Raw genomic sequence first — 27,618 nt, forward strand, 5'->3', positions numbered from 1 at the left:
AGTAAATATACATGGATTCATCTTATGACTAACAAAGGAGAGGCAAGAAAACTGGTCCATAACTTTTTTCAACTAGCCAATACTCAATACAACAAAAGGATCAAAGCCATTAGAACTGATAATGGCTTGGAATTCATACAACCTGAGTTTTATGCTAATCTTGGTGTCATACACCAAAGGTCTTGTGTTGAAACACCTCAACAAAACTCAGTGGTTGAGAGAAAACACAGACATATTATGAACATTGCTAGATCTCTGCTCTTCCAATCCAATATACCAAAACAATTTTGGGGTCATGCTGTCATGCATTCTGTTTTCCTGATCAACAGGTTGCCCACTCCTGTTCTCAATTTTAAGTGTCCTTATGAGGCCCTATTACATAAACAACCTAATCTCAGTAATCTTAGAGTATTTGGTTGCCTTGCCTATGCCTCTACCCTCATCAACAATAGGACCAAACTTGATCCAAGAGCCACCAAGTGCTTCTTCCTTGGATACACTGATGGGACCAAAGGTTTCCTCTTATATGATATGCATATGAGGAACATCTTCTTGTCTCGAAATGTTATGTTCCATGAGCATGTCTTTCCATGCCATGACACACAAACCATGCACAAGCACCCTTCTGACACTGCTGATACTATGGAAACCTTCCCATCCCCTGCCTCACAACCTCTCCTTAACTATCCATTCATCAATGAGACCACCAACCCTGCACCTTCCCATACTGACCATAATTCCCTACACAACTCACCTATGCCACCATCCTCACCCATCCATACTGAGATCACACCAAGAAGATCCCTTAGGCCTTCACATCCTCCTAGATACCTTCAGGACTATCACTGCAACTATTTAGCTTCTGTGCCCATCACACACACTTCTACCATCAAGCACCCCCTTGACAATGTTCTATGCTACAAACACTTATCCACTACACAACTCCATCATATACTATCCATCACCTCTCACATTGAGCCTAAGACATACAATCAAGCCATCAAGTCTGCTGAATGGATTAAGGCCATGAACACTGAGTTACAAGCCCTGCATCTAAATAACACCTGGACCCTTGTCACTCTTCCACCTAACAAAACTGCCATTGGGTGTAAATGGGTTTATAAACTCAAATACAATGCTGATGGCAGCATTGAAAGACACAAGGCACGCCTTGTTGCAAAAGGGTACAATCAAACAGAGGGATTAGATTATAATGAGACTTTTGCCCCTGTAATCAAGCTTACTACCATAAGATTACTCTTGGCTCTTGCTGCCACAAAAGGATGGACATTGCATCAACTTGATGTCAATAATGCCTTCCTCCATGGGGACCTTGATGAGGTTGTTTACATGAATTTACCCCCTGGTGTTCACCACTCTAAACCCAACCAGGTCTGCCAGTTGAACAAATCACTATACGGCTTGAAACAAGCTAGTAGGCAGTGGTTTGCCAAGCTGTCCTCCTCTCTTCATTGCTTAGGTTACAAGCAATCCCAACATGATCATTCCCTCTTTACTAAAACACATGATACTCATTTCACTGCCCTGTTAATCTACGTTGATGATCTAATCTTAGCAGGGGATGACTTGATTGAAATACAATCTGTAAAGACCCATCTTGATGCTCAGTTTAAAATCAAGGATTTAGGCACATTAAAATACTTCCTAGGCCTCGAGGTAGCTCGGTCCAAATTAGGAATCACCCTGTGCCAGAGAAAATATGCCTTAGACCTTCTCAATGACACTGGCTTCCTCACTTCTAAACCTGTTCCCACACCTATGGTCAAAAACACCCACCTACATCAGCAGGACAGTACTCCTTTCCATGATCCTCTCTTGTACAGACAACTAATTGGCAGATTGCTTTACCTAACAAACACACGACCTGACCTAAACTTTGCCATACAACAACTCACCCAATTCATGGCTGCTCCTACTGTTAACCACTATAAAGCCATGACTCGAATACTTAGATACATCAAGGGCACCCCTGGACAAGGATTATTCTACCCTACCACCTCTGTTTTGCAAATAAAAGGATTTTCTGATTCTGATTGGGCCTCTTGCCCTGATACCAGAAAATCTATTTCAGGATACTCCATGTTCTTAGGAGATTCCCTTGTTTCTTGGAAATCCAAGAAACAAAACACCGTTTCTAGATCATCCTCAGAAGCTGAGTATCGTGCCCTTGCCATTGCTTCTTGTGAGATTCAATGGCTAACTTATTTACTCATTGATTTTCATATTGATTACAAACACCCTGCTCTCTTATACTGTGATAATAATTCGGCTAGATATATTGCTGCTAATGCTGTTTTCCATGAGCGTACTAAACACATAGAAATAGATTGCCATGTTGTTAGGGAAAGGTTACAGAACAAACTCTTTCACCTCCTCCCTATTTCCACTTCAGAGCAGGTTGCTGATCTTTTAACAAAACCATTAGAACCTGCACCTTTCTCTTATTTGTTGGGCAAGCTGGGTATACTTGACATATACTCTCCAGCTTGAAGGGGGGTATTAAACATCATCCATGTCTATGATTGTATTATTAATGCTCTAATCGTTTTTTCATAATTGCCTCTGCATATTATGTTTACACATTGCTTCTGCTGCACATTATGTTTACATATCTCAATTGCTTTTATATCTTAGCCCATGCCTTAGTGCATGAGGAAGTCTCCTAATAATTGCAGGCTCTAGCTCATGATGAAGATAGGAAGACTAGGATCATTACACACAAGAATACAACTCTGCAAGTTGCTCTGCCTGCATACATTGAGGCTGCAAGTTGCTCTGCCTGCATACATTAAGGCTGCAAGTTGCCCTGTTTTCTATCCACAACTTAATCATATCAAGCTATTCTTGATTTATTTGTATGAGTGGTTTAGCAGCAGAACTCTTAGCCTTTTGGCACGTGATTAATATGTTTAGTGTGTTAGTTATTAGTTAGTTTGCTTGTTAGGAAGTTGTTTTTTCTGTTACTTCTTTTCCAAGCAAACTTCTTTTGGTTAGCAAGCTATAAGTACAAATGCTTGCTGGTTCTGTAAAAACACCAATGAATAATCAATACAATCCATTACTTTTACATTCTCTTCTCACTATGAAATCCTTTACAACAAACCTTATTTTATTTTTTACAATTTTCTTCTTGCACCAAGATGTTAATAATTGATTATCGAAAATCAATGGCATTAAAGACAAACAATGTTAAATTGGATTTCATTTACATAAACAAAACTTTATCATATGGGGATGAAGAAAAACCAGACATTATATTTATACAAAAAAAATCAAGCACCTACTATATTTTTTGTTCTGTTTTTGTTTCTGGTTACAAGTATCTACTATCTATCTTAAGAAACTCGTAGGAGTGGTCATGCCTCAAGATGATTAGTTAGAGGTTTGAATTTTGTTATAATTATTTGGGAGCATTTTACCTAACAAATGTTGATGGGGTAAAGGGTCATTGTCATAATTATAGTTTTGTTTAGAACAATTAAGTAACAAATTACATAAAAAGTTATAAGCTAAAAATTGAATGTTATAATATAACTAATTGAATTAGAGCTATTTAAAAGATTACTTAATAAATTAGTTGCTAGACATGAAATAAGTTATGTCAAGTATCTAATTTAACACAATCTTATATAAAGATATAATGATTATTATTTTTTATATAAATATATAAGTTTGAGGACTACACCTCATAGCTAGGGATGACAAAAATATTCAACTTAACTAATGGGTAGTCATAAAAAACTCACAATAGGTGGAAATGAGTTATGATACATGCTTTATAAATACTCACATATTTATAAATTTATGTTTAATTAAATATTTATATATATATATTATAATTTTTTATTTTAACATTACATTTTGTCAAGAATATTATTTCATAATACACTATAATCACAAAATTATTATATATATATATATATATACCATATTATTCAACTAATAATTATATTTGTATATTAATTATTATAAAATATATAAAGATATAATTAAAATTTAAAACTCATTAGATACTCATGAATAGTATAAATATGAATATATGTAAGCACTACCCGTACTTATGTCATTAATTGTCATCCCTACTTACACTACTAAATTAAAATTCTATTTATTGGACAAATTGTAAGTACTTAGCACATATAAAGTTATCAAGTAAGAAGATTCTAAACACTTAGTGTTTTTGGCTATATAAATGGAATAAAGATTCTCTTTACTAGGAGAAGATAATTTTTGTCTCTACTTTTATTTTTTAGGATAAAAATTTCATTTTATTATAAATAGAAAAAATAAAATTTTATAGCATACTTTAATTTTTTGTATTTGGCAACATTGCACTCTCAAATTTTCACTGATAAATAAGTATTAATTTTGTTTTGGAGAAAAGAAAGAAGCAACAATTGGTTAGAAGTTATTAGGAGTAAGAAGTTTGGTGATTAGTTTTGCCGCATGTTGGTTGTCTTATTAGGATCACCTACCGCGGAGTGCCCAAGAAACCAAACCTTCGTTTTCTGCACCTTTTCTATATAAAGCATAAACCATACAAAACAAAACCTAAATTTCATTCATCATATAACCAATTTATTTCTCTCCATTTCACTCTTCATCATCTCTTTGTCTCTGTTATACTCAATCGAAACCATGTCTTGTGCAAGTTTCGCAAAAATCAACGTTTTGTCTCCTCAATGGATCGGCAACAACTCTTTCTCTTCTCGCCGCGGCGGATCCTCACCTCTCACCGCCACTCGCCGAGTCTCCCTCCCGATCCGCGCTTCTTCTTACTCTGATGAACTCGTCCTAACCGCTGTTAGTCCCTTTTCCGTATTGCTACCTTTTTATATTTCTCAGTTTTTGTTCATTCTTTTGATTCGTAAAATGGAAAAGTTGGTCCTGCCCTTTTTGTTTACTTTCTAGGTTTAATTCTTTTAAATCCTTAAGTTTATAACTTTGCTTTTGTGGGACACTGGGTATGTATATTTTGCTGCCTTTGATTTTGGGGGTTGATTTGCATTTTTGTTTTTCATCTTAGCTAGTTTTATTTTTTCGGATTAGTTATTACTACTCTAACATGATATTTCCTTCAATTTTGCATATTATTACATTGTTTGACTTTTAACTAGTAGTAGTCCGGGGTTAGATTATCATATTCTCTTGTTGGTAGGAGATATTTGTAAATTACACTGTAATTCTTATTGAGGTTGATGGTCTTATCGAGAATGGCATGGTGGCATGCCCTCCATAATCTAATATAAATCTTTATGTAGAAACCTAGTACTAGGTAGCGTGAGAAAATTTTGTCTTGGAAGATGCTTTGAGTTGATATAGATTTTAGTTTAGTTATTAAGATAGCATATTTTTTAAAAGCTTGACTATCATTGATTATTGTTGGTATAGAAAACTATTGCATCTCCTGGTCGTGGAATTCTTGCAATTGATGAGTCAAATGCAACCTGTGGGAAGCGGTTAGCATCCATTGGATTGGACAATACCGAGGTGAACCGTCAAGCATACAGGCAACTTCTTCTGACCACTCCTGGACTTGGTGAATACATTTCCGGTTCCATCCTTTTTGAGGAAACCCTTTACCAGTCAACAACTGATGGAAAGAAGTTTGTGGATTTGCTCCGTGAGGCGAATATCATACCTGGTATCAAAGTTGACAAGGTCTGTTTGCCAATAATTTTTTAATGTAACCTTTTATCATGGCTATCCTTCTTTCACTGATAATGCACCTGCTTGTAGTTATAAACATATTTTCTTTTATTTTCAGGGTTTGGTGCCACTACCAGGGTCAAACAATGAATCTTGGTGCCAAGGTTTAGATGGACTGGCTTCAAGATCTGCTGAATACTACAAGCAAGGTGCTCGATTTGCCAAGTGGTAAGTCATTCTTTATTGCCCTTTACCAACTTCCTTGGTAATAAGATGCATTGAAATTCAGTTGGTATTGTGGTTTGCTTTTGTAACATGCAGGCGCACAGTTGTTAGCATTCCTAGCGGTCCTTCTGCATTGGCTGTTAAGGAAGCTGCATGGGGACTTGCTCGTTATGCTGCTATCTCTCAGGTATTTTTTACTCATGAATCTGTATTTGTTGAAATTAGCTTATTCATAGAGTAGCAAATGTATTTTCTTAGTTTATCCTTTGGTCCCCTTCAAGACACCCATCTGACAAGGGAGGTTCTTTCATCTGAAAGGAACGAATATTGATTGTGGGTCATGACGGCAACAGGTTTTATAAGCATATCTTTTATAGGTTGTGTCAAATTTGGTTGAAGCAGAACTATGTCATATTTACTGGGTAATGAACTTCAGTGGTTTGATGCTTGTTGTTAGTTTGTATATAAAATAATTGTTTAGTGTTTATCTCACACAAGGTTGTTCTGCATCTCACACCCATGATCTATCCCTAATCTCTTTCTGGTTATTTTGATTGGAAATAAGCTATAGTAATGCAACATACATGTGCTGCATTTTGTTTTGCTATATAATTTTAAAGAAAAAAACTACATTTCATTTATGGACGGATGCCTTTGTGTTCAATTTCAGGACAACGGTCTTGTTCCAATTGTAGAGCCTGAAATTCTTCTTGATGGGGATCACCCAATTGAGAGGACACTGGAAGTGGCAGAGAAGGTCTGGTCAGAAGTTTTCTTCTATTTGGCTCAAAACAATGTCCTTTTTGAGGGAATTTTGCTCAAGCCTAGCATGGTGACTCCTGGGGCTGAACACAAGGAAAAGGCTTCTCCAGAAACCATAGCCAAGCATACACTAACCGTGCTTAGAAGAAGAGTCCCCCCTGCTGTCCCAGGAATCATGGTACTGATACTGCACCTTTTTATTTCCCCCTCATGTAAATTGATGTGATATATCATACTTACTCTAAACAGTCCACTTATGACTTTGATAATCCAAAGATTAATATCATCAATATCCTGTTATATTGTTTATAGTTTCTGGCTAATTTTAAAAGATGAAGTTTTGTTGCTTGAAGCTCAGAATGACTAATTGAAATCTTAAATTATGTTCTGTTCGTATTTCAGTTTTTGTCTGGTGGACAATCTGAAGTGGAAGCAACACTAAATCTTAATGCAATGAACCAAAGTCCCAACCCATGGCATGTTTCATTCTCCTATGCACGAGCTCTGCAGAACTCTGTGCTTAAGACATGGCAAGGACGCCCCGAGAATGTGGAAGCTGCTCAGAAGTCTCTTCTGATTCGTGCAAAAGCAAACTCCTTGGCTCAACTTGGAAGATACTCTGCTGAGGGTGAAAATGAAGAAGCCAGAAAGGGAATGTTCGTCAAGGGCTATACCTACTAAAAAAATTGTCATCCTTTGTCTTTGCCTTGTTAGCAAGGAATTATGACGAAATTTACAAGTGTTTGCTTTTATTTATATTTTTTTTTCAACTTCTAGAAACTGAGCTTGAATTTGAATAAGTTGTGCAAGAAAGGAAACTTTTCTTGGTGCAACCAAGATTGGTTTGAGTAGTAAGAAAATCAAAGAGGGACAGAACAAAAATTAAACACAATAGTTATTACTTTTTCAATGTTTATTTCTGCTGCATGATAGCTTATGCATACCACTTCAGAATTTTAGTTAGTACCCTATTTAGTATTGAAAATGATGAAAATAACTAATAGGCATTGCTTCTGCACTTACCATGATATTTGACACTCCCAAGGGATACTGCTTATCTTACATAGTTTTCAATTTTCAATTTGTTCAGTTGCTTCATTTGTGTGGACTACATTTTGAAATACTAATAAATATGTTTTTGCCATGAGAAACCAGGCTTTAGCCTGTTGATGGAAAGAGCTGCTAAAAATAATGGACTGTAGAATTGCTAACAAGGGAAAAGTAGCATATCGTGAGAAATGGTAATTTGTTATTTTGATTCAAGCTTTGATTGATTGTTTCTTGCTTCAAGTTCACAGATGATCCATAACTTTTCCTTCAATGAGGAATTGGTACCTTTCAACTTCAAAATGAATTTGTTTGATAGCTACAGTTGATTGCTATACTCACTGCCTGCTTTCTACCGAGAAGCCATTGTAGTGTAGTAGGGTATGTTTTCAAGTTATGTTTTGGAGGAGAAAGAAAAGAACGAAAACTTTAAAATTATCTTGTAAGTATACTTAATAATCCTGAAGTCTTTCATTTCTTTTCGTTCCCTTCTAAAATCCAACTTGAAAGTGGACCCTTAGTTGTAACATCTTTTTTTGCACTCTTACTGTTACAAGGTTGATCCATTATCTGCATTCCCTTGAACTCAACCGTAGCTTGAAACTGATTGCTCTTAGACTGTTGGGTAATATGAAGGAGATGCAGGTAGGTCTGAATAAAACAATCGAGTTCTCCTTACACTTTTTACATTTCAGCTATAGCAGGCTCCATGAGAAACTGTTAGTAAGAACACTAATGACTAGATTAAAAGTTAAATTTATAAATATCAACCTCACTGACTAGTGTTATAATGATATATGAATGACACAACTCATAAATAATGCTTGTAATCTCCCATGCAGAGCTCTTGACTGAGTTCTTATTAATTGTGCATCTTATGTTAGGGTTGTCATGCATCCCAGATTCAATGAGATTTTGAGAATATTGTGAATACTTATTTTTGTCCGGCCCATAATAGAACGCAACAATAGTTTTTTAGCACCAGAAATATTATAAAAAAACATTTTTAATTATTATTTCGAAAATTATTAAATTAAATAGTAAAATGGTAAATAAATAAAAAAAGAAGATGGAAGGGAAGTTGGTACCATATTGGAGTAGTGGATGGCAGTTTGTGATGGTGGAGAGAAGCTACCTAGTTCTTAGGGGATGTGATTTATAATCTGCTATTAAATTAGAGGGAGAACACTAAAAAAGATAGCAGAAAAAGGAAGGGGAGATTAGACTTCACTTTTATCAAAATCCCATATTAAAATTTGTCTGAACGGGTAATCATATACTGTTTAGAATTTTCCCTCTCTCAATCCAATGAGTTAGTGTCGGTCTGCACAATCCTTGGATACATAAGTCTGTGTCATCTTCTTTAACATTTTGTCACAATATCTACACGGGTCTCCTGCCAATTCATTCATCTTTCCAACAAGTTATAGTATGCATAATTATTGATTGGTATTATTGAGCCATATTACATACTAATCATTAGTAACAATGTATCCTTGTGCTTGTACACATTTCAGATACCGGGTTTAGTCTCAAAACAGGTATATTCATCTTTAATTATTTAATTGTAATACACTTAATGTATTAGTTCTTCACTTTGTTATATCTGTTCTGCACTTTATTTATATATCCTTGTGCTTGTACTTTATCAATATCAGTATATGTTAACATGTCAACATCAAAAGTTTTTTTTTAATTTTTTTGAAGTTCTGTTAAATACACCAATTATTAACTCTAGATAGACCAGGTTTACTTATTTCTATAAGTTAGAATTGGTTTTGTATGAATAGTTAAATTAACAAACCATAACAATAATCGCGTTACTGGTTTTGAGTTCTTTTTTTTCTTACTAAATTCGTGTTTTAAATAAAATTTATCTATTGTTATTTTTTTTTCTTTTTTAGTAGCACCATTTTAGGATTTAGTATAGAAATCATTTATGTATCAAAGCCGTATACTATTCTAATTAATAAATAATGAATTGTTATAAAAGTTTGTTGTTAAACTTTTGTCCAATCTTTAAAATCATAATAATAACATTTAATAAAACATTTTTCATGATTTTTTTATAGTCTGTTGGTTATGATTCGTGTCGTTTTTAACTTCTCTGAAAATACAAAAAAAATCTATGACCAATATCGCCATTTCCCTATTAATTCCATTACAATCATATATTATAAATCTTTTTAAGAAAATACAAATAAAATATTTTGATGTTGGAATTAGAAAGTGTTGCGTACTTATGTTCACTTCCCTTCTTTCGCGTCCCAATTTATAGTGCACGTTGAAAGACAGTCTTATTAATTTGTGTTGCTTGTTTGATGGTGTTCCCTGAACATCGTCATGCAAAACCAAAGAAAACAACAGATACCAAATCCTGTTTGCGTGTCGTTTCTTTTTTTTTCGTGGCCAAGGCTAAATGTAATTCTATGTTATATAGTTTCCACTCAAAATATTATTAATTATGTAAAATTATTTGCCAATTATTACATACCAGTACGGCGACAGGTACTTCACGCTTACCTAGTACCATCCTACATTTTTTAGTATCAAATATTTAAGTTTTATATATTTTATTTTAGTAAATTAGAATATATTTTTAAATCGAATATACTTTATATTGTAATTTTTATTGGTGCATTTTATATTATATTTTTTGTCTTTATTTTAGTGGTCAAATTAAGGTAAGAGGGTGGTTAATATATTGGTAATAGTTATATATAATTATATGTTTTTTTCCTAAAAAATTAAAAATTATTAAAGGCAAAATTAGTAAAATTATATTATGGTGGTAGTTATACAATATTTTTCCTTTATATATAGTATAGATAATTACATGGGGCGACTACCCCTGAATTTCTTTTCTCTTCAAATTTATGATTTATTTTTTATTTTTTTAATATATTTTTTGACTTCTATAATTTATATAGTCCTTCAAAAATTATAGATAATGGATCAAGTTCACTTATATTTATAAAAGTTTATATTGCTTATAATACAATTACTTCATTTGAGTTCATAATGATTCTACATTTATGAAATAGATTATGAGGATTATAGATTCTCTTTGTCAAACATTGTACCAAAAGTCTAAAGATCTAATAAACTTTTATAAAATCATTTAATATTAATAATATATATTTTTTGCAAAATTTCTACCTATAAATATCATTGAACAATAAAATATTATCAATTTCAATATTTTATTGTTGATGTCGTTAGTCACGTATGTTCAAAAAACTCAACTATTAAGTATAAGAGAAAAATGAATGCAAATTTTTTGTTTGATCGAGTACAATTATTCGAATTATCTTAACTACTATGATTTATTATTACAAAAAGATCATTTACAATAACAAAGACAACCAAATAAAATTATCTAGAACATATATTTCTTGTAGACAATATGACGATTTATATTGAAAATGAAATAACTTAAAATTTACATCTGATTCAATCATGATTAATTTAAGTCTTTCAAAGAATAAAGATCAACACTTTAAATTAATGTATACGTATATAATTGTTAATTAGAATTACTATATTATTTCAAAACTTTAAAATAATTATGTATATTTATTTATATTTTTTGCTACTCAATTAATCTTATTTATAAATTGCAATTAAATATTATTGTTCCCTAAATTTTATATCAACATCCGTTATTACCATTTATTTGAATATTTTGATTATGAAGTAGATATTGAGATATTGATCTAGAGATAATTGAAACGAATTTTGGCTATACCAGTTCAACATTTTTCATATACATGACAATCGATAATTATTGAACTGCCATATCCTACTTAAATAAACATCAATTTACTTTCACTTTACATAAATATTTCCCATTGATTTGGGTTGGCCAAGATTGAATTGGCTCATCTAAAATTAGTGATTGAGAATTTAGTTAAATTTATGTAGATACAATTATGGAGTTCTTAAAATTTTAACAATTAATTTTTGTCCCAGCAGTTTAAATTCTTCTCTTTATCCTCACAAACAATGTGATTATTATAAAACAGAGCATTTAGCGTGTAAGAGGTTAGTTTTCTTTTTGTTACATATTGATAGTTATGAAAACAACGAGGGTATGTACTCTGAAGGTAAATATTTATATTATCATCGATTTGTATTAAAGAGTTAATACTAATTAAATATTAATGATGAATGATATAATAATAGTATATAAAACTCATATACTGTCGATATATATATTTTTTTCTTAATCATCATAACAAATAATGATAAGTTGATAGCATATATTTTATCTTCTCACTCAAAATATTTTACTTTATCCATACTACTTAATAAAGAGAAAACATAAAATAACCACATCACCATGGTTGTAATTTGTAATTCCATATTTTATTCTTATTATCTTCTTATTTCTACAAAAAAAACTATATAATATTTTATGTTTTATTCTACTCTCATTATCTTCTTTTTTTTAAGGTATTTATTGTGGCCAAATGACAAGACATACCCCGTTGTGATCACCCATAATTATCCAAATTAAAACATAGAACAGAAATGGAACTTGTAATTGTAGCTAGCCAAAATCCAAGCGACCCGTTAAACTTTATGGATCGGGACAAAACACATTTAATTCATACGTTTGAGTTGTAATAATACTATTTCTTCCAATCTGTAACTTTTGATATTAAAAAAAATATACATTCATTTATTCTAAATATAAATAATACAAATGAATAATGAATTATATATTTGTTGTGTATAAATTTTTATATTAATACTATATAAGTATTTACACCGTAGGTTATATGCAATTTGACTAAAATAGAATCCTTCGTTGGAAACTGAACTTTAAAGTGGAGAAATGAAAATAAAAAGGAGAGTAATAAATAATGACATAATTTAAAAGTAAATGTGTACTATAAAAATTTCATACACTCTTATTTTATTATCCATAATTATATTTAACCATTATTAATTTTTTTTAAAAATAATAAAATTGATGATTAAAGTTATGATGATAGTATATAGATTTTTAATAGCTAATAGATATTAGGGTCATAATAAACAAGTTATAACATCACATATATATATATATATATATATCAGTAGCCAGACACATAAAAGAAACAATTGACAACAAACGAAAGAATATCATATATCAAAAAAATAATAGTGTTTCTCTGTCATTGGCCAATAGAATTTTAGTAAAAAGTATAAAATTAATAATTTTATTTTTATAATTTTGATGTGTCATATTTTTATTGGATGAGGACATGGTTGGGGACATGAATGGAGACAAGTGGTTCTCATTCAAACCAAACTAGACCAAAAATTGTTAAGATAATTAGATAAAACAAGGAAAATGATATATCCTCCTATTAAATCATTTACTCACAATAAAATGACATATGACAAAAGATATAACTTATTTATTAATAATTAATTTCTAAGTAACATATATTATATTTTTATGGATAGAAAAATTAGTAAGAAGATATAACATTACTCATGAAACAAATATATACGAGCCTTTACAAGTGACCAAACATCTCTAATATCCCAACGTTTATTCGTTCACCCCTTGGTCAAAACGAAATTTGTCTAGATACCATACTGTGTAGGATTAGGTGATCTTTCTTTATTGGCAGGACTAGAACAGGTGGCACGACTTTCTTTCTAAATAATTATCAAGGGACATGTACCGAGACTAAATTAAGACCAATTAAAGTGAATTAACTGAATTAACTTTTACATTAATGTGATGCTTTTACATGTATCCAAATTAAAGTGAATTAACCGAGACTAATTATTAAACTCATTGACTGAATTAACTTTTACATGTATCCAAATGCTAGATGATCCTTTCCTCAAAGTTTATTTTTGAGATGCAGAGAACTATCATAATCGAACTGATAACCATCATATTATTAATGTGATGCTTTAACCTCTAAGCTAAGATATGCAGAAATTCAGGAATTTTATAAGGATCTTAATTAGTTACTTTATTTTATTTATATTAGAATATCTTCTATCTATATAATATCATTTGATATTATTTCATTTTGAATTTTGTAATAGTATTCGAATTAGAAAAAAGGTTTACTTTCTTAGAATTTCGATTAAATATTAATTTATACTACCTTCTTCTCATACAATATATTTCGATTCTAAATTAATAAAGAGTTTAATATCTATGCATTGTCAGTATAAAAATTTATAAATACTCATAACATCATCTACTATTCATATGAAATACATTTTTTTAAAATTCAATGATGATTAAATATTAATAGTAAGTAATATACATTGTCACTGTATATCTTTTTCTCATTAATAAATGAGTTTTCTTTATAATCCACATTCTCATCAATGTTAGCAATAGTGTTGTACAATTATACCTGGATATTTATTTCAGTACCAACCCACATAAAAACTTGGCCTCAAAATCTGAGTGGTCACATATTCACACAGGCACCAAAGCACAAACCAAAACGAAAGGCTTCCATTTTCTTTAATAATAAAAAAGGAGCCATGTCAATCAAATTATAATAATATCAAGTTATTTTTTGTTTGTAGATATTTTTTTATATAAGTGTACAAATAAAAAATACAAATATAATAGATATTGAAATAATTTAAGTTGCGGTAAAAAAAGTATTGGATTTGAGTTGTTGAAATAAATCTACTGTTATTTTTTAATTATTACTTTTATGTCATTCAAACACTTCTAAAGTACACACCTAGAAAGGGTCCTATCTGACAGTTTTGTCAATGTTCTTCCCATTGATTATATATACCGTAGCATATGAATTTTATCCCCATTCCCCCTTTCGATATCAAATTGCCTAATTATCTGGGTTGTAGCCATTAGGTGCTAAAATTGTTGACAAGGGTCACAATCATGTGTTGAAAAATGAGTAATTAATAACCGCCCACACATCGTACATGTATTATTATGAGTAACTGCAAAATTGGACACACAGACACCAAAAGCATGTCTGTGTCACATGCTTGAAGTGGTCTATGTGTTTATTAATCCAGTGCCTGCACGTGAACAAAGCCATTTGTTGGGTCCGAGTCTCCATCATTTGAGTGTCAAAAACTGTCTATGATGCATAGATTAGATTGATATTCTTACTTGTGGATGTGGATGTTACATGTATCTAATCATAGTTTAATCATCTATCTCCTCTAAATAATTTCCATTCATCACTATTATACAATACAAACTTGATTTTATTATGACTATAACTTGTGTGCCAAAATCTTTTACGGTGTTATCTCGAAGGCTATTACCAAGGTGTTGGTCTATCCTCTCAAGCCTTTTCTTAATTGATGTTATAATTTTGCCCTAGAGTTTGAGAGGTATGGTCTCAATTTCTCATCTACCAATAAGGTGTTGGTTCTGCTAGATTACTAGAATGACTAAAATATACTTATTCTCATGAACAATACTTATTGGGAGGAACAATTACAAATCCTGAAATAGATTAGTCTCTTACCTAAAAGAGTGAAGGGATACCCTTAGTAGTACAAAAAAATATCAAATTCTCAACTCATGAAATGAAATAATTTTCTTGCATTCCAGCTTTCACTTATTAGTCTTTATATATCGGAACTATTGTGAATTTGTGATAATAATAGAACACTCATTTTCACCTCCCTTACATCATTTTATTTTATTTTGAATAACTTTATACACAGCTTGTATACTTTGATGACACAGTGACACACCGGAGATTTGGAGTGAAGGAATTGTGAGTCTGATAATGCGAAAAGACAAATCTTCATTAGAAAAAATCATTTATCAGCACTTTGTAAGACAGATTTCAAAACATACAAACATTAAATGAAAGCAAAAACACAAACCACGCGCCAAGATTTATCCCACGGGCTTTTCAATTATTTCTCTAATATTTTGAAATATCACTTTGAACCTAGTAGAATAATTATGAGTAATAAATATATGCATATCAAATATTTAATACATTAATATTTTTGGGAAGTTAAATCCTTGATATATTAAAACAGATCTTATCCAATACTGGACCAGTATGATGAATCCATGTGGCACACGAAAACATCATACATTCGTGAGTTATTTTTATTTAATACAATAAATTTAAAAATGAAAAAAAAGCTTTACTCTCAGAGATATAGTGATCACTTAAAAATTACACACAGTCACTTTTATTAACTACAAAGGGAATCGTATAATACCTGGAATTTACTCATATGGAACATCCTATTTAACTTAGAGAGGTTTCTTCTACGTGACATCCTACTTATCCTACTTGGCAAGAGATGAATAATCTTTATTATAGAGTTTATTTTAAAATAAAAATCCTAAGTGACACCTTTTTGGGTTTGGGAGGAGAACCAATTCATTTTGCCATAAATGATCTGAACCAAATAATTCTCTTCAAATCTTTAATGACTCAAATTGACCTCTCTTACTATGAAACTCACTACAAAACTTGGTATAGTTAAAAACACATCATGCTATGATTAATTATTTTTTATAAAAATATTTTTAAAACTAAATAAAATAGTTATATATATATCATATTTTTACTAGTTGGGTGAGATAAATTATCTCTTGCTGTAATGAGATATTTTATTATCTAAAAACACTCATAAATACCCCTTATTTGTGGTTTATTTTATTGAAAATCAAAAGTTATCAACAAAATCACATTTACTCATTAGAAACTATAAAAATTAATCAAATACAAAACTTACCATAAAACTTAGCACGGCTACAAAAATCGATACTAAATACAAACGGACGTTGATTCAAGTGGTACATGCTTGAGTCCCCTTAAGCAAGAACCCGAGTTCGAGTCTTGTGGATGGAAAAAATGCCCGTTGAGAGAGTTAGCCCCACATGTCTGTGATGTTTCCAGCTCGGACATGATTGTCTCCAGTGCGAGGATATTCGTGGGAAACAAAAAAAATCGCTCCTAAATGCCCCAATATTTTGTCCATGTTACTGAAAATCCTAAAGTTATCAACAAAATCGTATTGGCTTATTGTGAGCTATAAAAATTGTTCAAATTAACCAAATGAAGAAACACACAATTAATTAATTTATAAATAATAGACATTTTCACCCATACTTTCCACCACAAACGCACAAAACCAAATAGCATATTCTAATTAGCATTGACAAATTAGAAAATGACAACCTAAAAAGGAAAAAAAACGGAGAACAATTGATACTACAAATAGGTATCTTTGATTACTTTACAACTTCATTAGGTTTCATGTGAGTTTTGTGCCTAGAGATTGTACTAACCAACAATAATATTTAATTTGTAAGGACCAATTTAGCTCAACAAATATTTTCCAAACACCATATAGGCGATTTCATTTCTGGGCAGAAAATATTATTCACAATTCCTTTACATTTGAAATTCATCGTGTTATGGTGTTAAATGAAGCTAGGAAAAAATGTCAACTAAGAGAGTTAGTCTCACGTACCTGTGGATGTTCCCGGCTCGGATATGATTGCCTCCAGTGCGAGGATACCTGTGGGAAACAAAAAAAAATGAAGCTAGGAATCTTGTGAGGAATTCAAAACTTCAAGAATTAACCTTAGGTGAATGAAAAGAATCTGAAATTGTGTACAAAATCATTCACAATATACTCTTCTTCTAATTCCTGTATAATTCAATAAGAAAGTTCAAATTTTATTATTCTTTTTATTAGAACCTATACCCTTATTCACTTGAGGCTTCAAATTCATCCGGAAATTCTTAGTTTTCATAAACACCCATATCACATTACCACACAAGGACACCACATGGGAGAAAATCTAACCCTTGTTCATTAGACTTGACCAATGTGATATATATATATATATTTCAAAACACTTGATAACACATGTCCATCTTGGTTCGAGGACATGTTATATATGGCCAAATTTGCACATGCATTGGTCAAATGCGAGACAAGTAAGATTCAACTTATACAACTCTTAATTATGTCTTGATAGTCGACCTAGCCAAATAAAGGACGACAATGACAAGATAGAACCTAATCAATAATGTACAATATCATAGGCATGTGCTATAGGATTGTCACATCACATGAGCATCACAAACCTCTCCCATTGAACTAAACATGTTATATGCACCTTGTACTGCCCTTGCCATGTGGCGAGAATATGCATAATATACGACTACAACAATTGGGATGAGCTACAAGACGACTCTCCTTAGATAAAGGAGTGTATCGACTAGGGTACATATGTGCTATCACTGCCTGATACAGACAAAGAAATCCTTGCTTCTTTGGGGCACGCTCGATAGAGCAAGGCGATCTATCATGCCAAGAACATCTAACAACGAATGTTCTATGCTCATCTCCTCTATAAATAGGTGAGACATCTCATAAGGAAGTTAACATCTAATACTCTATCATATACTTTTATACCCGATTCTCCATATACCAATATATTCATATTCTGACTTGAGCCTCATAATGTTGGGTTTATTCAAGTGTGAAGTCCCACATTGGATATGTAGGGAGGAGTGAAAGGGTTTATAAGAAAGAAAGACACATGGAATTAATGCCTTAAGGTTTTGGTTCAAGACGTGGTGTCTCACTTGTGACTCTTCACTCTTCCCATACCCATGTAACAATGGAACTCCCCGGTGGTTGGATGCTCCCCGGTCGCAGTCTGGTCCAACAATTTGATTCACTCCAATTAAAAGTCAATTACTACTTTGAGATGTAATCTATCTAATTTCATGTTGAATAAAAATACTACTACGTCTCTGACATGTTATATATGTCTATACACAAGTTTAACTGCTAAATAAATTTTAAATAGATACTATTTAGCATCAAGCAATATAAATATATTTGTTTCTGACATGTTATATACGTCTCTACACATTACAAACGATAGGAAAATGGGTTGACATGCACGGAAGTGCTTGTCAACACGCTAGTATAGATTAAGAACATAGTAAAAACTTATTAACAAATTTTTAAACTTGTTGTAGAATAGAGAAAACAAGAAGAAAAAATGGAAGAGATGAGAAATACCTTAAAGTTGGAAGAAATTATTTGTTCTAATGAAACAAATTTTAAGCCAAGATGAATAGTAATAGCAACATGTTCATACTTAGTTTAAGATAGTAAAATATTGAATGACATTTACGGGAAGGTGTATGTAGAATAAAAATGGGAAGAGAAAAGTGTATATAGTGAAAAAGTGATGACGAATTGTAGTTTTCACTTTTGAGTTAGGAATGAGTTTTCACTTTTCAGTTTGGGGAAGAAGAAAGAAAACTGCCAAAACACAACATTGTTACATGCTATGTGCTACAATTAACATTTTACGGTTTTTAAACAGCTTCAGTTTCGACTTAATAATTTGATAAAAAAAATGCTATTTTTACAAAATGTTAGGAAATAAAACAAAACTAATAATAAATTAATGTATGTAAAAATAGAACAAAAAATTTAACTTCTAATGTAACTACCTTAGAAGTTTTTTTAAATTCTTATGTCTTCACGGTAAATGCTAACTTAGAAAATTAATGAATAAACAAATATAATTTATTAGGAGTCTTTCCTCACAGTAAATGCTAACTTGGAAAATTAATGAATAATAAATTAATGAATAATGGATTTAATGATTTAAGTTGATATAATTGATAGTAATATATGATATAATTCATAGTAATATTATTTATTAGTAATATGTGATATTTATTAGTAATATTATTTAATAGTAATGTATTACTATTAAATACCTTTGACTATGTAATAGTAATATAGTTGATATACAAATGATAGTTACTATGATAAATTATATTTGTTTATGCATGACAAATGATGTCTCTTGATAGAAAATATAGGGAAAAATAGGATACTACAAAAGTACAAATTATACATTGAATACACATAGGATTATATGGTTTTTTAGTAAAAATTAGAAGATACCAATAACAAAATAGGAAATCATTAATTATACCATGATGAGGTGGTTATATTGAGTTTTTGATTTATTAAGTAGTATACCTATCCACGTTTGCCCATCTAGTTATGCTGGAAGTTAAAAAAAAAGAGGAAAAAAAAACTGCAGCAATTATGTTGAGTGGAAAGTAGTATGAGAGAGGGTTTAAGAACTGCTGACATTTACAAAATAAGCAATAATATATATTGAAAGACACATATTTTATAGAAATATTAAATTAGAATAGTAAAGGGTAAAATAGGCAACAAAATTACTCCATGGTAGTTCTTTTAAGTATTTGCTTTATAAGTTATTTTATTTCACTTTAAAGTCTTGTTGCATTAAAAACTAGAGCATAAATTGTCTAACATGATTATTTTGTCCCTTCCAATATGATTCACGTTCTTTTAAGGTTCATTTATGATACATAATACACATGGAAATTATATTAGGCGGGAATACTTGGATATTGTAGGTGAGATATTAGATTTGATTAGTGTCTCTTATTTGGATGATTAAGATTTAAATATAAATAAACTTTTTACATATATTGAAATGATTAGAAGATAAATGATTGCTTTGTTATGGTGCATGTGAGTCTAACATCTTAAGAAAAACAGTTGGAGCATTGACCTTTAATAGAATTAGGGTTGTGGCTACTCTTATTCATTAATTAAGCTAACAAATTATACATCATGGGATATAATTATCACAAAAGTTGTCAAACAGAGATATTGTACATGAAGGAGATGTTGGGGGACGGGCTGGAACACAATAGAAAGAATGTGTTTTAGGGGAACATCTTTGGCCTAGTGAGAAGAAAAGAACATGTTATAGATTTTCAATCCATAAAATCAATATTGGATGGTAACTGATGACCTAAATAATTGAGTTGAACCTATTTGACAATATTAGTTAGGCTAGCGTGTTGGCAGGTACTCCCGTGCCTGTCAACCCGCATTCTTATTGTCTGATTCAGAATTTACTCCCATGTCTATCAACATGCATTTCTACTACGAATTCTTACATAAATTTGGATGATAAAGAGCCCGAGGCTGGTGCTTCTTCCTTTCATTGTCATGAATGAAAGGAACACTAAAATATAAGAAAAATGATAACTAAATCAATAGATAATAAAGTTGAATAAATGATAAATAAAATGAAAATAAGAAAGCTTACCACAAAAACAGAGGGTTGGGTACAATTACTTTTCATATGACTAAGAAACATAAGTTGTTGCGAAAGTTGATAGGAAGAAACATGAGAAGCTGCATGAATATATTCTGACCACAACCACAAAATAAAGGTAATTTGAGTCCCTAAAACAATCAAGACTCAATCAAAAATAGTATTGCATCGATGGAAAGAAAAATATCCAAGAAATCAAAACACAAATTTGATTTATATATTAAGTGTTATAAATAAAAGTATTAATGAAACCATATTTTATCTTAAGTTTCTCAAAGTATTACTCCACAAATTTTAAGTGCTCAATTTCTCTTGGTTTCATATGTTCAAAGAGAAAGAAGTGGATGTAGCTATACCCCTACCAAATTTTGTATTCATTTCAAAAGAATAGAATTTGCATCCTATTCTGAGCCATGAGAGATGATTATTGGCTTACCTTAGTGATGTTGAGCAAACTTCCACTCCACTATGCAATTGATATTATAGTGCCAACAAAGAGAAACAACAACATAAGGAAATTAATAACAAAAAATACCTAAAAAATTATAAAACATATACATGCATATATCGGTTAAATATATGTATATATATATATTTATTGTTAGTCTTTAGTTTTTAAGCATAATGTCAATTGCTGTTGTTATTTGTGCATCCATATGTATTGATTATCATGACATTCACTTTAATATATATTTGGATGCTAGACATCCAAATATATGGTATATTAAGCTTCTACTCCAATCCTATTTGTTGTCCCAGATGTATTCCTATTCGTGGATGTCATGTATTTTAATATATACATTTTTGTTATTGGAGTATCATATTGGATGTCTATTAGTGGCGATGTATACATTAACATGTTATAAATAATATGCATTCCTTTATCTGACAAAAATTATTCATCCTATTATTAAGATCCCTTCCTATTAATATGATCAAATTTTAACACCTCACGTATTAAGCATCCTCAAATATTTAAGGCAGTTTATGAAAAATCCAATTTTCAAACATGACATAACCATCCACGTTTTTAGATATCAAAACTACAAATTAGCAAGATGGAGAAAGAATCTCCTCCAAATTAAGCCACTAATAACACACTAATTAAAACAATTTATGAAGCAAAATTTACTCTACTAATCCATATAATATGACAATAACAATAAATATGGTACTTTATTTTGGGATGAGAATGACTTTGAAAATGGAAAGTGGGAGACATAATTGAGAAATAGGATTCCCGCGTATCAATATAACTCACTTTGATATTTCATCGAGCAGAATGTAAGCGAAGAGGAAAAAGATAATCATAAATATATCTAGAAATGAAATTCAACTGAATGTAAGTCAAATATAATCACATGATTGGAATGGAATAAATTTAGTATATATCGTACATTTCTTAATACATATGAAAATCTGGTAGAAAGAGTGGAAGAAGGAGAACTGAATGAGATGAACAAATGTGGTAGAAGTTATAAACTTTTTGTATTATGATGCCACTTTTTCTATCAAATGTAAAATGTAAACTATATTCCATATGTAAAACTGAACATATTTACACTGTAGTTACAAATGAGATTAATGTATGTTTAAGACCCTATAAATGTGAATTAAAATTGTGAAAATAATAAATTGTGAAAGGGAATAATAGAAAATAACAAATTATACCATGTGTTGGTACTTACAATATGTATTTGCTTTATATTAGTACTAGCGTGTTGACTGGCACTCCGTGCCGGTCACCTGCATTCTTATTTTTTGAGATAGTACGTATGATCTTCATATTATATTATTTAAGAAAAACCATTTAAATATAAGAGTGCATTATATAAACTCAATAAAGAGTGAATATTTAAGAAGATAATATGTGATAGTTGATATGATATACATAAAACTTATGTCAATTTCTCATTTTATGCCTATTGGGTGGAGAAAGATAAAAGATAGAAATAAGAGAATGTGTGAAAGATTAATGATATTAAATTATTAATATAAAAAATGAAAGTAATATGTAGAAGTTTATAGTAGTTATTAAAAATATAAAAGGGTAAGTTTGGAATATAAAAATTATACCATGAGGTAGTTATTACTTGTTTTGCCTTTATTAATAGTATAGATATAGATAAATAAAAAATAAAAAATAAAAAATAATACCTACATCTCTACTCCGTCTACTTATAAGGAGATTAGTAGTTCTTAAATAAGTTTAAAAAATGAGTATTACAGTTTAAGTTAAGTGTAACATGTGTTAATTTATTAGTAATATATTATTTAATAGTAATATATTACTATTAAATACCTTTCATTATTTAATAGTAATATAGTTGATAGACAAATGATAATCGTTATGACAAATTATATTTGTTTATGCATGACAAATGATGTCTCTTGATATAAAATATAGCAAATCATATATTTAATTTATATGATTCAATTTCCGTGATATGCCTCAGTTATGGTTTTATACAAAGGTAACATTTGATCAACTTTATTCACTTTTGTGCAAATTATACTTAATTGATATATTTAATTCATATGATTTAGTTTCCAAGATATGTTTAGATTATATCTTCATCATACTTATGCTTTCCATAAAATATTATTATGTCATGAAAGACATCTTTTAAAATTATACATGCTGATATAGATCAAACAAAAGGGAAAAATATATTACTGACATCATATGCAAAAAAATATATTACTGACTTCCATGATACCTTGTAATATTATTGACATCATCTGCAAAAAATACAGTATATAAATTATATGACTTGGTTAGAAATATTTGTTCATGTTAACTAATTTTTAAAGGATTGTAGTACTAAAAAGTTGATATGATATAGAAGAAATATTTGTATATATGTACATAAAAAAGAGTTGATATATTTATACGTTGTGTATATATTTTAAGTATTAAAAAAGTTACCTGTGTGGAATTGTTGACATAAGACTGATCTAACAATATGATGTACGAACGTCATGTTAGGTATTAGTGGCCTAGGAACACCTAGAAGGGGGGTTGAATAGGTGTAGCGGTTATCAATCACCGCTTCTTGAACCAAAACCCAACAGCTGGAAACAACCTAGTTAATCGACTAACAACACACTTTAATCAATTAACTATTGCACAGAACAGAATGATCAAACATGAAAATTGCACAGTTATTTAAACACAAATGAACAGATATAATATATATATTTTTATGCACAAATACTAAGCATATGACAGTAAACAAATATCCAGAATATCAATTACAGATTCAATTTATAATGGCAAGAAACTTAAAGAAAATTAAGAGAGAAAGAACAATGCACAAAAGATTTTTATCCTAGTTCGTTTGTGGTCCACTGTAAACTACATCCATACCTCTCATTCTAATCTAGGGAGATTTTCTTCTTCACAATATTGAGATACAATATGAATACAGACACCAATTCAATTACAAGCATATAGGACGCTTCTTTCTTGAAATTCACTCGTGCCTTCGTGGGTAACTTGTAAAGTATCCTACATTTCTTTTGCATAAAGGCACTGCGAGACTCTAAAGAATTCCTCATAATATAATGCCAAAGTAATAATGTTCTTAGCCTTAAGGTCATGTTGGACCTTACTTTTCTCAATATCCATCCATAAGCCTTTAACAATCTACAAGAAACCTTTATTACACGAAAAAGACTCAAAGACTAACCCACTTACTAATCAATTAAGCCATCAAGATTTATGTGAGTTAATCAATAAACAGTATACAGATAATCTCTCTAACAATCTATCTAATGCATGAGCATGTGAGCAAGATATGGATGAACATAAAATTATGCAAAACACTAAGAAAATGATGGAAATCAAAACAACATAATATCTCTCTTCTCACGCATGCAATCTCTCTTGCAAAATCAGTAAAACCAATATGCAAAATGCTCTCTAAACAACTCTATACAATAGAATGCAATGCTATGGTTTTCTGAATGTTGCCCCTTATTTATAGCATGGTGTTTAGGCAGTTACATTCGTTGCAAACAGTTAAACGATTGTACCAGAATTCAGTTATAACAAATAACAGACTAGTTAATCGATTAAGGCTACCCGTTTATCGATTAACCATGCAACAAAATGACACAAAAAACAATTTAAACAGAAAACACTGATTTAACTTAATAGAAAAGTAGTTGAGTTAATCGATTAAGTTACCACGTTAATCGATTAACTGGAATATTAATGCACATGTTTCAAAAGGTAAACTTCTCATATGTTAAGCAAATATATATACATGTTGTAGCAATTATATTATGCCTAATATGCACATATAAGACGTATGATTAATGCATGAACATACAATTAACTAGATGATATGTCTCATGGATATGATATGACAATTAAGATGGCTTAAGAGACTAGCACCTAGGTTCACCTAACCTATTGTGAACACCCAATTTTGTCCGGCACAAACTAACTTTTCAAAAAAATATAAAATAAATTTAAAAAGAAACATATTTCAAAAAATAAAAATTAACATGTGTCAAAAATGCTTAATTAGTAATTATTGGCTCAGTAATGACTAAATAATACTTACTTTTCATTTTTTGGTTTTTAAACATATTTCAAAATGCTTGATTATGGAAACATTCCATTTCATGAGCAAAACACATGCTAAATGTCACATAATTTTCATTTTTTCTTAAGTAAATAAAAATAAAAATTATATTTGAAATATTGTTTGCGGTTTTATGAAAATCAAATGATTGTTTGCTATTTTTTTAAAAGGAAATACAACAACTTTGAGATTTTTTTAGAGTCATTATGGTGTTTCTACCCAAAAAACAGTTTTCACCTACTAATATATTTTTAAAGGATCAAATAATTATTATTTTTACTCACTCAAGGGTATTACAATTAACTTTTGGTTTGATTGGAAGTATTGTGCCATTTTTAGAATAATCAGGACATTTTATGTGGTGTCTTACGACCAAAAATATCATATTCAAATTGTTTCAAATAAATGAATAATTAAATTCAAATGTCCAAAATTTATACAAACATTAATACAATTCAAATTTTAAATTCGAAATTCATTAAGGGAGAAAACATATTCCCTTAATCATCTCTCATTTCTTAATGGGGGAGATTTGTTTTTGAAAAAAACACATGTCTAATTTCACTATAAATATGCACTCTCACCAAGCTAAGAAGGGGAAGAAAAAAGAACTAACATCAGTCCAAAATTACCAAAAAATCATTTGTCCATCATTTGTGCCCAAAAGTCATCAACCAAAACATACCCGAACATCACCCAAAAATCTAACAAAAATAGAGATACGATAGGAAGAGGAGCTAATGGAGAATATGACTTGCTCGTAGGGTCGTTCTCATCAGTGATAAAAGGATAATTCTTTTCTCTAGGTATGAAGTTCTTACTTTGCATTTGATTTACCTTATAATATTCATTTAAATGATGACAATTTGGTTCATGTAACAATTATAATGTCATAATAATAATTGTAATCATTAATAGTAGAAAAGATACAAATGATGAACATGTTTTTTAATAAATATATAACAATTCATTTTCATATTAAAAAAAAAAAACTATAAGGATTTATATTAATAAGAGGCCATAAGGTTATGTCTAATTGGATTAATAAAAATAGGTAAATGTTAAAGTAAAGATACAACAATAAAAATGATTCTTTGTGGTATTTGTGCATGCTGCAACATGTTTTATTTTTTATGTATCAACACATAATTAATAGGTTCGTTATATGTTAATGTAGGATTTATTTTAAAATAAATAATACAATAAGAAAAGAACAATTGATGATTGTGACTACTGATTTTGGAAATAAAACGATTACCACCATTACTGAGATATAATCAGTGATAGATGAATTTGGTAGTTTAATATATATTTTGTTATCTTAACTTAATAAAATAATTGGCAATAAAGATCTGATTTTTTTTAAGAGATTCGATAGCGAGGTTATGACTCGTGTTGTATCTCTCTTTCCGTTCGAACCAAGAAGCGGTTGCGGTCATTAGTACTACCTCTGTTATTTATCGAAGCGGGAAGAGAGTAAGTGACCTATGTTGATTCTTCGTATATTAATTCTCCTTCGATCAATTTAAGTAATTTATAAAATTTTAATCAAATCAAACGAATCAATGCAAACATTTTCAAAACTAGAACTACGTAGTCTTGATTTCCCTATTGCACATAGGGATACGTAGGAGCAAGATCAACTCTTGTCAGACACAAAAATAAAAAATTAAATTTTTGTTTTAAGTAATTTAATTTTAATAAATTAAGGGTATTTAATTCATGCAATTAGTTCTAGTTTTGAATGGGCGAATGGGGTGCTAATACCTTCCCCAATTCGTAATTGACTTCCGAACCTGGATATTATGGTCCAAGGCCCAATGTGATTGGACCAAAAGATTTTTCTACATTTTTGACAGAGAAAAATCAGGGCGCGACACCTATACTCACTTATTACGACACACATCCCATACTACTTAGAATATAGACTCAAATTATGTCCTAGTCTAGATATGACCAAATGAGCATAATGTATGTTGATTGTTGAGCCATATTCAAGCTTTAATAGAGCCTTGTCTTCATCAAAACATAGGCAGAGAAATGCTAGTGCTATCCTTGACACTTTGCACTCTCAATCTCCCCATTTTTGATGATGACAAACACTTCATCAAAATTCTTCAATTGTTGATGGATTATCTTGATGATGAATTTGCAGAATGGTTGTTAATGGTTGTTTTTCAA

The 27,618-nt window shown here is 30.5% G+C and overlaps 1 protein-coding gene across 1 annotated transcript; it reads left to right on the top strand.

The window, feature by feature from the left end:
• The first annotated feature begins 4,511 nt into the window (after positions 1–4,511).
• On the top strand, positions 4,512–7,628 carry LOC109341589 (fructose-bisphosphate aldolase 3, chloroplastic). The gene is made up of 6 exons (XM_019579526.1): positions 4,512–4,824; positions 5,413–5,682; positions 5,789–5,898; positions 5,992–6,082; positions 6,566–6,835; positions 7,060–7,628. The coding sequence occupies exons 1-6, from the start codon at positions 4,660–4,662 to the stop codon at positions 7,336–7,338; spliced, it is 1,185 nt and encodes a 394-aa protein (XP_019435071.1). The 5' UTR covers positions 4,512–4,659; the 3' UTR covers positions 7,339–7,628.
• Positions 7,629–27,618: the final 19,990 nt, after the last annotated feature.

The sequence above is a fragment of the Lupinus angustifolius genome, unplaced genomic scaffold, assembly GCF_001865875.1.
Source record: "Lupinus angustifolius cultivar Tanjil unplaced genomic scaffold, LupAngTanjil_v1.0 Scaffold_511, whole genome shotgun sequence".
Classification (NCBI taxonomy): Eukaryota; Viridiplantae; Streptophyta; class Magnoliopsida; order Fabales; family Fabaceae; genus Lupinus; species Lupinus angustifolius.

What these genes read in the sequence shown, in the direction of transcription:
- LOC109341589 (XM_019579526.1), top strand. Translation starts at nt 4,660, where the DNA reads ATGTCTTGTGCAAGTTTCGCAAAAATCAACGTTTTGTCTCCTCAATGG. An exon ending in GGTGCTCGATTTGCCAAGTG is followed by an intron (nt 5,899 to 5,991) that starts GTAAGTCATTCT and finishes TGTAACATGCAG; the next exon opens with GCGCACAGTTGTTAGCATTC. An exon ending in CTGCTGTCCCAGGAATCATG is followed by an intron (nt 6,836 to 7,059) that starts GTACTGATACTG and finishes TTCGTATTTCAG; the next exon opens with TTTTTGTCTGGTGGACAATC.